The sequence below is a fragment of the Tachyglossus aculeatus genome, chromosome 19 (assembly GCF_015852505.1).
Source record: "Tachyglossus aculeatus isolate mTacAcu1 chromosome 19, mTacAcu1.pri, whole genome shotgun sequence".
In the NCBI taxonomy this organism is placed as follows: Eukaryota; Metazoa; Chordata; class Mammalia; order Monotremata; family Tachyglossidae; genus Tachyglossus; species Tachyglossus aculeatus.
In genome coordinates, this window is record NC_052084.1 from 13,445,403 (window position 1) to 13,458,406 (window position 13,004).

The following is a 13,004-nucleotide window of genomic DNA, read 5'->3' on the forward strand; positions in this document are numbered from 1 at the left end:
CTAGCAATCTGGACTTCAAGGCTGGACAGTCCCCGCAGGCCCCCAAATCTCTGGTGAAGACCACCGTCTGCCCCGCTCTACTCCAAATTCATTTGACTTGCAGGAGTCTAGGTGGGGGCCACCCTGACTTTTAATATGTGGAAGGGATGAGAAAATGGAGATTCCACCCTAAGCTATATGGTCATTTGTGAAAGACAAAACTTCCAGATTCCATGTCCCTTTTTGCTACTGACTCAGTAACAGCGGCACATATTGAGTGTCCACTATGTGCACAGCAATGTAGTAGGGGCTTGGGAAACACACAATACAAGTTAGACACTGTCCCTGCCCTTGCTAACCTATGACATGATCATTTGCAGCAGTTGGCATGCAGGTGGGGGTATGGTCAATAAGGATATCCCAGGAATTCAATCCAGAAGTTGAAATTGCCATATTCCTATGCCAAGTCCTCATGAAAAAGATCATGGAAACTCATGTCTCCAAAGCCCTTTGGTGGGCCTCAAAGCAATCAGTCGTATTTAGTGAGTGCTTATTACGTGCAGAGCACTGTACTGAGCGCTTGGGAGAGTACAACAGAGTTGGTAGACACGTTTTCTTCCCACAATGCGGAACTGGAGGGAAAGTTTGGGGGATGTTTCAGGACAGCCTCTGGATTTCAGCATTCACAGAGCCATGTAAGCTATTTCTTGGGTGTTGGAAATAGCCACCAAGCCATAATGCCCTCTTCCCCAGCCCTTCCCAAGCCCACAGCCCTATTTCTAACAAAAGGGTAGTTTTTCTTTAGAGGAAGTTGCAGGCATAGTAATTTGGTGTTAGGTGGAAAATGTTCAGTTAATTCCTAGAGCATTTTAATGGTTTAGAAAGTAGTAATATTATGGACTATATTTTCATTGTCTTGGAATTATTTGTCCTAAGCAGGGTTTCTTTTGAGCCGTGGGTTGATGAGCTACTGCTACATTGCATGGTTGATTAGACAAATGATGCATGTATCGTGAGGTTTTTCTATTGTCTCTGAACAGAATGCCAGATTCTGTTCATGTGCACAGGTCTGAAGTAAAAGCATTTTCATTTGGGGGTTACAGTTAAAATGGATAGATGAGCCTACACAAATTGACAATATATTTTTTAAAAAAAGGATTTGATGAAATGGCCTGAAAATAGCAGGACTCTTTCCCAAGGAAAAAAGACAGTATTCATTAGTCCATAATTTCACAACCCTTCTTTTGCCATTGCTGCCACTGGCCTAAATTCCAGGGAAACCTAACTGGCACTGCAGAGAGGTTATTAACACATGCATTTCTATGTTTTTCTTCTAGGCGCTTTTCCTCCCCTGGAGGGCCAGAAGCAAGCTATTTCTAGGGAGATGTCCCTCAACAGTGTGTGGTTAATTTTCATACAGTCCTTCGCATTTTTGTCAGGCTATATGTGGTACAACATCCTTCAGTATTTTTATCATTACCTATTTTAGAAGTTGAATGGGACCTGAGGACACATGAGGATCCAGGCTTTTGGCAAGTGTGCATTATATTACATGTGCAAGTGAGACTATACAAAAGGTAAAGGAAATTGATGGACAGATTGATTTTTATCTCTCTCTGAGATTTTAAAACTACTAAAAGTGAGGATCAGTAATATAATGACCTGCTAATGTATTTTAAGGACTTTTCATGTTTTAAAAGGGTATATTCCACCATATACACCTAAGCAAATTCAGCATTTGTGGAAGAGGACATCATAAACATCACTCTGGGTGACTCTCTGAGATCATCTCTGTTGCCAGTGGTTATTCTTGACAATGTCGTTAGACCTCAGAAAGTTCTCCGAAATTCCTCTCACCCATCAGTAGCCAGTACAACAGCAGTGTTCTAGAAATCCCTCATTTCCTCCAACTCAAGTAGTGGTGCCACTGACAGTGCTGGGAACAGCTGACCCATATTTCTTCAGCAACGCTTCCCCATCACCAGATGCTAGAACAAAACACCATTCCTAAAGACTCAAGTGAGCTTCAGTGTCAGACATTCTCTGGGAGTAGGGAGAGGGCGAGGGGAAGGCAGGACAAAAGACTGCTCATTAAGGGACTACAGTATTAGAATGTGTTCGATCCTACACCGAGTAGCTCAGTCTGAACCTTTGTGGTTTTAATCATCCAACATCATGTTTACATGTGCTAGTGCTTTCCCTTATCTGAGGGGGTAGAAAAATGTCTAGTCACTTGATTGCTCGTTGTTTAGAATGCTTTTCATAGTTGGATAATTGTCTTTTGCAAATTGCACTTTTCGGGATGCAAGGACAGTGATGGAAAAGTTCAGAGCTTGAAATTAATTTAAGCTTAATCTGCAGTAATTGGGATTCTTGAGAGGCTGTAGCTGGCAGAAGGTTTATTAGAGTGCTGAGGCTGTTCCGTACCATGATACCCCAACTACTACACCCCTCCCTGCTCGGAGGCTTTTTTTTTTTTCCATTTTGATGAGCTTGTTTTAAATAAGTTTGGGAATGGCTGAAACTAATTAATGCCAAACCTCTGTGGAGGGGGAAAATAGTTGCTTATCAGAAGGTAGAGTGAGGGACTGGCCTAAAATGTTAGGAAGTTGTTCTGTTTTCTGAGGCAAGGTGCAAGCACAGAGGCCTGGCTGGCTACCTGTGTACGCCACATCATTTATTCTATCACTAAGCCCCCAAATAGCTGCCAGTCCTAGAGGAAAGTTAACCAAGAGGAAGGCTGGCACCAAAAAAGCTTTCCAACATCTTTCTGTCTAAACACTTTTGAAGAAGAGATGCCTGGTTCTTATTCCCAGAAGGCCTTTTTTTTTTTAAAGTGCTTTTTTTGGAAAGCAGAGGCATTGTGCTTTGTGTGACTTACTTTGAGATAAAAGCAACACTGCATCAGTACAGAACATGCACTCTGGCTGAGTATCACTTTTTTGTTCGTTTGGGATTGTAAAATTACCATCAAGAAATTTGTGCTAATAACCTTTTAGACTTTCATATTCTGTCACACAAATAACAATTCGTTGAACAGCCTCTAAAATAAAGTGTTTGTGTTTTCCATCAAAGATAAACCAAAAACTGGAAAGATGTGTATCTTCTCCTGATTTTGTGGGGAAAAGCTAAATAAGGAACACCAAAAATTGCCCCCACATGGTCATCCTTTAAGGTAACACAGTATGAATTTTAGCAGAATGTTGCATTACCTGAAATACCTCATTGACTGTTATAATACCACTACTGGTGAAATGCAGAAGACAGTGTTGCTGTGTTTAGTTCAATGCAAGATGTATTTTTAATTCAGTTTTATGTCTCGGACTCATACCCAACAACAGTATAAGAAAGACATTTCTTGGCTTTAGGATGGGGAGTGAGCAGAGGACAAAGTGTGGTGATCCTGTTCGTGACAGCCAGCCAACCATATTAAAGTACCACAGAAATTGCCAGTTTGTCTCAGGGTCAGCTATTCCAAATGTGGTCCTACAAAAACGGACTTAATCCTTTCACGTGGAGCAACGTGCAATGTGAGGGGCTCTGTCTGGGTCCTCCTTAGTGGGGTAACTGGGACGATTTTGATCAATTCCTAGGTCCTAACAGGTGACTTCCGCATGAAATGGAAAGGATGGCCACAAAGGGAAATGTGTACTGTTAATTAACGGGACTGCACATCTAACAAACTCCATCCTGGAATCCACTGCTTCTCAAGTACAGTGTGTTGTTTCCAGGGAGTAATACGTGCAAACAGCTCTGCTGGTTAATTAGGTGGTGGCATGAGCAATATAAAGACAGCTATCCAATGTCCCCTTTTTGATGATTTCCCCTACCTGGACTCCTGTTTTTGCAGAGTCGTCTTGTTTGGAAGCGCCATTGTTGTTCAGTGGAGAGCGCTCTCCTGCCTACACTAGGAGATGGAGAGAATTAACGTATTTTTATGTAGGCACCTGGGTGAGTGACAGACTTCTACTTTGAGGACTCAGAATAGATACTCATATGCCAGCCGAAGTGAGGAAATCCAAAGGGGTAGAAACACTGCCCTGGGAAAGCCTAGGCAATGTATATGCTGCTAGTTTGGTAAGATTGGAGTTTCTCATTTACCTTGTTTAACACAGCTTCCTCCAAGTACCCACTCTGCCAAGCAGAGATTTCTTGTGCTTAGTGCCAGAATTACAGTCCACAATGTCAAAAGGCTACTGCTGCTCTGGGGAAAGTCAAACCAGTCAAAAATCAATTCAGTAAATACAAAAGTGAGCTAGCCTCCTGAGGATAGTGCAATCTTCAATTGGAAGGTGCTCTGGATGCACAAGAGTTGTGAAAGAAGCTAGGAGCCAGTGGAGGCTGGGAACACTTGCAGAAAAGTAATGACATAGTGGGAGGAGTAAACATAATTTCTGTTAGCATTCGACATCTAGATAGTGTAAGTTATGTTTTAATTAAAAAAAAGTAAATGTGTTCATGTCTGTCCTGTGATTGGATAAAAGTTCCATAAGCCTGTCTTTACTACATAGTCAGCTCTCCATTATCCACTGATATAGTAGGTGGGGATTTAGAGAGCATGGATCATTGAAATCCACAAGGAAACCTGAAAATCTTATTTGAACCAGTAAGTTCAATCTTTTTTTCCACCAAATACTTTGCCAGAGCTGCTATCAAGGAACGATATGGATTGCTTAAGTTTCATCCCTGTTGGTTTAATAACCCCTGCCCACCGCAATCAAACAGTGAATGGCCAAAAAGTAGGGAGCTGTGGAGAAAAAGCCACAAGCTGGAGAATCAGCTTTGGATCATCTAGAGTTAACTGTATTAAAATCATTCACAAACCGTTTTACTCAACTGAAACCTTATACCAACCAAATAGTAAATGTACATGGTACATCATTCTAGTAATTGCTCACCTTTACAAATGCCATTATTACTTAATTCTGCTTGTCATGAGTATTAATTCTACCTACTCATTGTGGATTTTCCTTACTGACTTTCTGGGACAGTCTCTCCACTGAAAACTTATGTAAAATTTAGGCAGAGTCGAGGTAAGTGCTTTTCAGTAGTAGGAAAGTTTTTTTGCTGAGTTCACGATATTTTTATTTGCACTCTAAATAGGAAAATCAGTTGTCTTTTTCGTTTCATTGTTAATTATTTTGACTGTGGAATTACCATTATGGGAATATTCAAAAATTGGGGTTCACACAGCAGTTCCTTTTATTACCATTCACGGCTGTCACCTGGACTATCATAAAATAAGGAAAAGCCCAATATTTTGGTTGGGTTTGCATAGGAAAAATGAAATATTTGGGACCAAAACCACCTAAATTGGGGACTTCCAGATCACAAAAAGGCTGGAGTGGGGAGCTGTGGTTTTTGGGGGAGGTGGGTTTGTTTTATTTGGGTTGGTGGTTTTTTTGTTTGTTTTTTGACTAGTTATGGATTCTGCTTTGGCTGTTACACACTCACCCCCAACAATTAGGAGCTGGGCCCTGAGACTAAACTAAGGGTGCTGTACTGTTGGGGCTAGGTGACACAGCCATATGGAAGATACAATGTGGAATTTTTGCAAAACTGCATATTTGTGAGTTTTTACATTTAATATTTTTTTAAAAGTTTAAAGAGCAAAATTTAAAAACTTGTATTCTAGTTGCAAAGTATGCATACATATATTTTGAATGGCTTTATTTTTATTGTGTAAAACTGTTGAACACATGACTGATGCACAAATTCTTTACATGTAAGGAGTCTGCATTTTACAGTAACTTCTATTTTATGATTGGGTAATGAAGCAGTTATACACTGAACCGCTGTTGTATTAAAGTGCATTCACTTTCTTTCAAGTTATTACAAAGCTGTGTTTATTTTGTACAATAGATTTCAGTTTTTCTGATGCCATTTTGTTTACTTAGTCTATCTGAATTTTCCCTCTCTCTGTTGTGTATCTGCATGTTGTTATGTATGATAAGAATGAATGTAAAGGCTGCTGTGACTCTAACTGATTTTTGTAAAGGGCTGGTCACTTGTGGATCTGTTTTATTAAATGTGCATTCTGTTTTCCTCCAAGGATGCTTTAAAATTGTTGTAGTGACCTGGACAACTTTTCAGATTTGCAGCACATAACACCAAAAGACGCCTTTTCACAAATGAAACTTAAAACTACGTTATGTGGAAGGATGAAAAGTTGATAAGATTTAAAAAAAACCACCTCACTTCTCAGGAGTGGGAAAGTATCAGGTCCTTTGGGGCTATTTTGTTGCAGGTTTGGAAGAGAACAACAGCTACAGCTACTGCAAGCAAACTAGAAACTGTGAAATTAAGTTTCCTTCAGTGTTTAAAATTCTCATGGCCGCTCCACTCACCACCCTCAAGAAAGTTAATTCTCTGTACTAAGACTTACTTCCCTTCCTAAGCCAGACTTTACCAAGTCAGGGAGGAAGAGGTGCAGACAGACAGGAGGCAGGGAGTTACCCCAGTAGATCCTGCTTCTAATTTAAAAATTGGAAAGGCCATGCCTTTCCTGAAGAAAAGCATTTTCATTTTAATTTACTTTTTACTGTCTAATTAGCCCCTCTCAAATGTAGTCTTGGTGGGGGAGGGTGGAGTGTGTGTGTTTGTGTAATATACACATACACAGCCCCACATACTTTTTGTAACCACAAGCTAGATCTCATTTCAGGAGCTGTTTTATTGTTTTTCTTTATTAAAATGCAAGTGCAAACTAATCCAAAACTAAGTGTACTGAAATCTGACTCGTTCTACCAAACAAGTACGATAGTCATAATTCAGTCTACCTCTTTGTTTTCTGCCCGGATTTAGGTTATATGAGGCAGGATTATGATTTTCTCTAGTTTCTGTCAAGAACAAAATGGGGGGGGGGGGGGGGGGGGGGGGAGAAGGCAGCCTGAAAATGAATTCTAGAGCATTTAAAGATCCATTGCTAACCAGCCCTGTGCTCAAGAATTGAAAAAAGCCATTCTTTTTAAATTCCCCCTTAATAAGAAAATGTTTGTTTTTAAAATGTTTCTTCCTGCTGGAAAAATAATGTATTTTTAACAAAGAAAAAACCCCCCTCTTTTGGCTATGTCAGCTGTATGAGTAGGCGTGACCATATCATAACATGCTGATCTGATATAAATCAATAAATTTTTACCTCTCAGGACTTGGATAATTTTCTTGTTTTCACTTTTCAAGTACTTTTTTCTTCTCTCATTCGGATTCCAAGGCTCCACACATACCTTCAGCTTCATATAGTCACTGTAAAAGTCCAAACAGGGAGAAATAGTCACCACTAATGCCACTGAAGCAGCAAGTAATACAGAAAATCTGCCCTAGAGTCCTGCTGCATCTACTTTCTAGCACAAACAGTATGTGTCAGTGTATGGCGGGGATCTTAACCAGAACCTGTCGCCTATGAAACCACCTCTCTAGTTTAAATCCAGAAAAGAAATACACAAAGTTCCTGTGCTCATTCTCTTCCTCTTGGGAGATACTTAAGGCAAGGAATTCCCCTCTAGCTCACCGCAAGCTCTGACTAGGCTGGTGACTGTCGTTGGGACTGGCAGTTCTCCCTCATTCCAAATGCCTGAGGCATCCTACAATCTCTAAACCAATCAATCAATTTATTGAGCAGCTATGATAGAGCACTTTACTAAACACTTGGGAGTGTACAGTAGGTGCAGTAGACATGATTCTGCCCTTAGGCGGCTACTGTACAGCAGGGGAGGCAACCACTGAAATAAATTGAGGTAGGAGGAAAAACGGCATACAAAAACATCTACACAAATATTATTGGGCAGAGGTGTCTTCAGGATTTTAATACGCCAAATCTGTTAGAACTCATTACCTAAGTAAGTCATTTCAGTACCAGGAAAGGGGAAGGTTGAGCAGTTATCTGGTTGGCTTGCTTCCTGCACATGGCCCAAATGGGTCATCCATCTGTAAGAAACATTCACTCTAGGGCCTGAATTACCCATTAGGGCTGTTAATGAACAAATCAATCAATGGTAATCAGTAATATAATGATGGCATTTATTAAGCGCTTACTAGGTGCAAAGCACTATTCTAGGCACTGGGGAGGTTACAAGGTGATCAGGTTGTCCCACGTGGGGCTCACATTCTTAATCCCCATTTTACAGATGAGGTCACTGAGGCACAGAGAAGTTAAGTGACTTGCCCAAAGTCACACAGCTGACAAGTGGCAGAGCCGGGATTTGAACCCACGACCTCTGACTCCAAAGCCCGGGCTCTTTCCACTGAGCCACGCTGCTTCTTAGTGAGCACTTACTGTGTGCAGAGCACTGTACTAAATGCAGGGGAAAGCAAAATACAAAAAAGTAGGTACAAATTCCCTGCCAACCAGGGTCTTACAGTCTAGAAGTAAAACCAGATTACCTCAAGCCTCACCATCCTGTGAGCTGAACAGGCTAAAGAAAAAGAGCACAGCTGCTGGACTGTACATGTGATTCATCATTCAACAGAAATGGGCTTTGAGTCAAATTTCCATTTCAAAATAATTACAAAATTCCATTTCTACTTGGCAGCTGATCACATTAAACTAATAATGGCTCAAGCTCACTCTGTCCAGTGAAGACCACAACTGGACAGAGTTCCATAGGGTCTTGGATCTGTCATTTTTAAGGGGGTAGAAGAAAAGGGGGGAAAGCACATGGGAGTGACAGTTTTCATAATCTTAAAGCTGGCAGAGAAGCGATAACCTGGTCCCCCTCATGAATAACCTGCTGTGCTGTTTTATCTGAAAAATCAAGACATTCTCCATGAAAAGATGCAGCGTGAGAGACCACTGATGACCATGGGGCTTTAATCTCCAGACCTCTGCAGATGGCAAATGTGCTAAAGTAGAGCCAAGCCCATATCCTCCACCTGACAAAAAATTAGTCAGTTACAGCAGTGAACTTGATCTACTCTTGGTTCAGGCCAGAGCCAGTACACCAGTAATGGTTTCCAAAACAGCAGCTAGAGTGGAGATTCAAAACTCTGAGAGTGCATTAGGAAGGAGGAGATGACGGAGAGAGCTAGGGGAGTAAATGAATCTTGCACTACATAGCCTAACATAGTTCTATTTTTGCTTCTTAGCCAATAGGTAATACGTGGTGAAGTTCACAAACTACTTATCAAAAGATGGAAAAATTATTTTAGTATTCTGAAACTCTAATAGCCCGAGGGCGTCTATGTATAATTCAGATGACCCTGAATACAGGAGCAGTCTGCCTCTCATTCCTTCTAGAGCAGGAGAAGTTGATAGTAGGAAAATAAATTCCTTCCATGTAGGCTGATAAGGGTCCAAAATACCTAGCACTGGCCTGAAAAATCCTGTCTCCAACTCTCCAGGAGCTCAAGTTAAAAGAAACTTAAAAGACGCCCGACTCCCCCTCTCGCCACCCCTTCCGGCCTCCTCCCCGTCCGTCTGTGCCACCCCCTTGGAATAGCCAGTGTGCAGTTAGTTGGCTGATTAAAGTCTGAACTGAAAGAGGCCTTGACAGACCCATTCAATTAAAACCCCCATACTGCTCTACTGAGGACCACATCCAGAGGGATGAAATACTTAGGAAGTCTTATGCATTTGCATAGGACTTGCCTAGACTACAGTCTTCTTACTTACTATGGCATGTTTAAGTGCTTACTGGGTTCCATGTGCTGGATGCAAGACAATCAGATCCAGACAGTCCCTGTCTCACATGTTGCTTATCAGACAATTTTCCCAGTAAAATTTGGGACTGTGGTCCTTGAGTTCATTCTTTACCTTGTCTGCTCTCATCTATCCTCATTGACTCAATTCTCCTATCTCAGTGAGGTACACAGAGGAGACTTACAAAGGCAAGGATAAAAGGAGTGGGAATGGTGAGGCCCCAAAAGACACCTGGGCCCCTAGCTTGGAGAACACTGACTGGGTTGGGGAAATTGTGCTTTCCCTGGGGACACTGCATACGAAGTATATGTTGTACGCCCTACCCTAGAAGAAGTTAAAGATCTAATGAGAAAGATTAGGAAACGCAAAATGGCAAAAATGTGATAGAAGGTGTGAGAACAAAAAGAAACAGTGAACATAAGTGGATAAATAAATAGTAGAGGTCCTTGTGAGCTGAGATTGTAGCCAACGACTGTATTGTTCTTCCCCAAGTGATTAAGTACAGTGCTCTTCACACAGTAAGCACTCAATAAATACCACTGATTGATTAAAAAATAAAGTACCAAAGAGCCCTGAATTGAGGATATGACCTGGGAGGTTGCAGGTTGGGGGTTTTCTAGAAGGCTCTTAAGGTACAGATACAGTTTGCCAAAATTGTTAGGGGAAGAGAGTGAGTAATGGGTTGGAAGAAGGAGAACTTAGAACCCAGGTTGGGTAAGATGTTTTCTTGGAGTGAAGGGAAGAAAAAGGGAAGCTCTGAAGTCACTGATCAAAAATTTCAGTTTTACGAGGGATGGGGGACTGTTGGAGATCCAAGAGGGAAGTGATATGTTCCAGTTGGTGTACCGAAAAGCAGGTAAGTGCAGCTTTACGTAAGACTCTGAAGAGGGGAGTGGGTGGAGGGAAGGAGGTCCCTAGCCAGGGATGGACCGTATGTGAAGGTGATAAGGTGGGGGGACAGAAAGAAAAGGGTCTAGGAAATATCAGAGAAAGGCAACCAAAATGGTTATAACTGAGCTGCAGAAGGAATAGAGAAGAGCAGTCAAAATGACCAAGGTAATGGAAAAGCTTTTATGTTAAGATAAAAGAGCAGGATTACTTATTCCGGAAAGGTGAACACTGAGAGGGAATATGATTGAAGTTCATAAAGGCAGGAAGTCTCGGATTAGTAATAAGGAATAGTTACTACCAACTCTGTTGTACTATACTCTCGCAAGTGCTTCAAACAGTGCTCTGCACATAGCCATCAATAAATACCATTGACTGATTATTTTTATATCTCTCTTCCCTATTAGAGCATAAGCTTCTAGTGGGAAGGGCATAATTCACTTTGCTTGGAACATCCCAAGCACTTTAGTACAGTGCATTGCACACAGTGGATGCTAGATAAATGCTGCTGCTACTGCTGCTGTTATTACTACTACAATTAATCAATCAATCGTATTTATTGAGCACTTACTGTGTGCAGAGCACTGTACTAAGCGCTTGGGAAGTACAAGTTGGCAACTACAAGAAAATGTAAGAGAAAGTTGGACAAGTGATAAATGGCAATGTATTCCACTGGGGCACTGAAGGGGTGTTAGACCTGCTCTGGTCTGAATGAGGAAGGAAATAACACAGCAATGAAGTGTGGGTGTCCCTAACTGGCAGCTGTCAACACATTAGCAGGTTTGAGGATCAAAATCAAACAGACCAAAGGAAACTAGAGGCAATAGTGTGGATGAAAAAAGAAGATTAAGAGGAAAAAATGCAGGCAAATCCACCCCCCTATTTGGGGAAAACCAATCTAAAATGCACTGAACGGAAGAGAGGAACCAGGGAACAGTAAATGCCTGAAGACAGCAGAGATGTGAGCAAAAAGACAATGTGGAGGCTACAGGAGACTGTGTGGATGAGGCAACAGAAACTGCTTGAACTGAAGGGGACTTCCTGAGGTCATCGAGTCCTTCCCCTTGCTTCCATTCAGGATAGCACCAACGATTGAATGAATGAAACCCACCCTATAATTGTCTTGCTATCTGTCCCTAGTTGATCTCCAGGAAAGGAAATTCCACAATTCCCCCAGAGTCCCTTCCCAGACTCCTAACAGTTGCCAGAAGTTGAGATCATTTTCCTCACCTCTAAATGCACTTACTCTTTTGCCTTTTGCAGGGCTTTCTCCGGTGGACGGCTCAAAGTCATCAACTAACTGGCTAATTCCAACGAGAAATGTTTCACTTAAATGATGTACTTGTTCATTGTCTGAATTACCCTGGTCATCCTCCAAGTTTACTGAACACTCATTCGGGGCCAAGCACTATGCTAGCATCAAAGGAAGAAAGTGACAAAACAGATATTCATCACCTCAAATGACTTGGTCATTCTCAACCTGGGAGTTAAGGATGAGGCCACAGGACCTCTAAGGTCCCTTCCAGATCCAGGTTTCTAGGGTTCCTGCCACTCCCAATCCATGCTGCCACAACCTGAGCCAGGAGCCCTTCCCAATGAAATGGAGGCTGCTCACGGCTGCCCGCTCTCTCAGCTTGACTTTCCAGCCAGCTCTGCCTTTCAGCAACTCCCAATTTTATCCCTTGCCTTGGACCGCCACTTATCCGTAAGACTATCTCCAGCGCTGTTCATACATTTTTACATCCTTTACACACTCATCAATCTCCCTGGCCAAATGACCATATCAGATTGGTGGGTAAGGGTCCTCTACAGAGGTGGACATTATTTTATTCCTTAATACAAAGACCAATGTGAGAAACAGTAACAGTTTTAAATAATGAAACAACGTATCTTTAGCAGCAGACTGCCAATTAATGTAAAATAAAATAGCCTCATAATAAGGTAGTGAAGACAATATTAAAAAATGACAGAAAAGGTTATAAGTTTGTTATAAATATGGAGCGATGGTGGGGGGGAGGTGGATCTTCCGGGAAATCCTCCAGCTTTGCCCAAAGCTGCCAGCAGCCCCACTAGAAGCAGTTGTATTTCTGGGAGAGGTTGTCCCACCTGGGCCTTTCTATTAGGGTGAAATTTGTTTGGTGAACTGGTATCTGGAACTCTCCCGAGTTGGGGCAGCACGTGTGACCGTTCAGGACCCCTTGAACTAAAGTGTCCCCTTGACTTCCTTCCTGAGGGTGGAAGTCACAGATGGGTGATTGTCTGGGCTACACGGGCAACTGGAGGGCTCCCCAACTGCTTTCCTGGGCCTACCCCTCACTCTGGACTGACCTGCAGGCACCCAGATTATGGACAGGTCATACTAACAAGTTTGGTCGAGCTTGCAGCAGAAAAAGACCTCAGGAGAAATCTAAACCAAAGCCCTTTCTCTCTTTCAAGAGGACCTTAAACCTGGAGAAAGTCCCTCAAAAAAGAACCCAAGCATACGTCTTATGGTCGTTTGGGG

General features: G+C 42.0%; 1 protein-coding gene and 1 long non-coding RNA gene across 2 annotated transcripts in view; one reads left to right on the plus strand and one right to left on the minus strand.

The window, feature by feature from the left end:
• The window catches only part of LPGAT1 (lysophosphatidylglycerol acyltransferase 1), a 52,285-nt gene extending 45,162 nt beyond the window's left edge, over positions 1 to 7,123 (plus strand). The window contains exon 8 of the mRNA XM_038760751.1: positions 1,317 to 7,123. Coding sequence (XP_038616679.1) covers positions 1,317 to 1,468 — 152 coding nt within the window. The 3' untranslated portion in view covers positions 1,469 to 7,123. The remainder of the gene's footprint in view (positions 1 to 1,316) is intronic.
• Positions 1 to 13,004, minus strand: part of LOC119940583 — a 55,002-nt gene that overhangs the window by 18,228 nt on the left and 23,770 nt on the right. Inside the window, exons 2-3 of the long non-coding RNA XR_005455023.1 lie at positions 7,118 to 7,221; positions 3,810 to 3,886 (exon numbers count right to left, since the gene is read on the minus strand). This is a non-coding gene — a long non-coding RNA (uncharacterized LOC119940583). The remainder of the gene's footprint in view (positions 1 to 3,809; positions 3,887 to 7,117; positions 7,222 to 13,004) is intronic.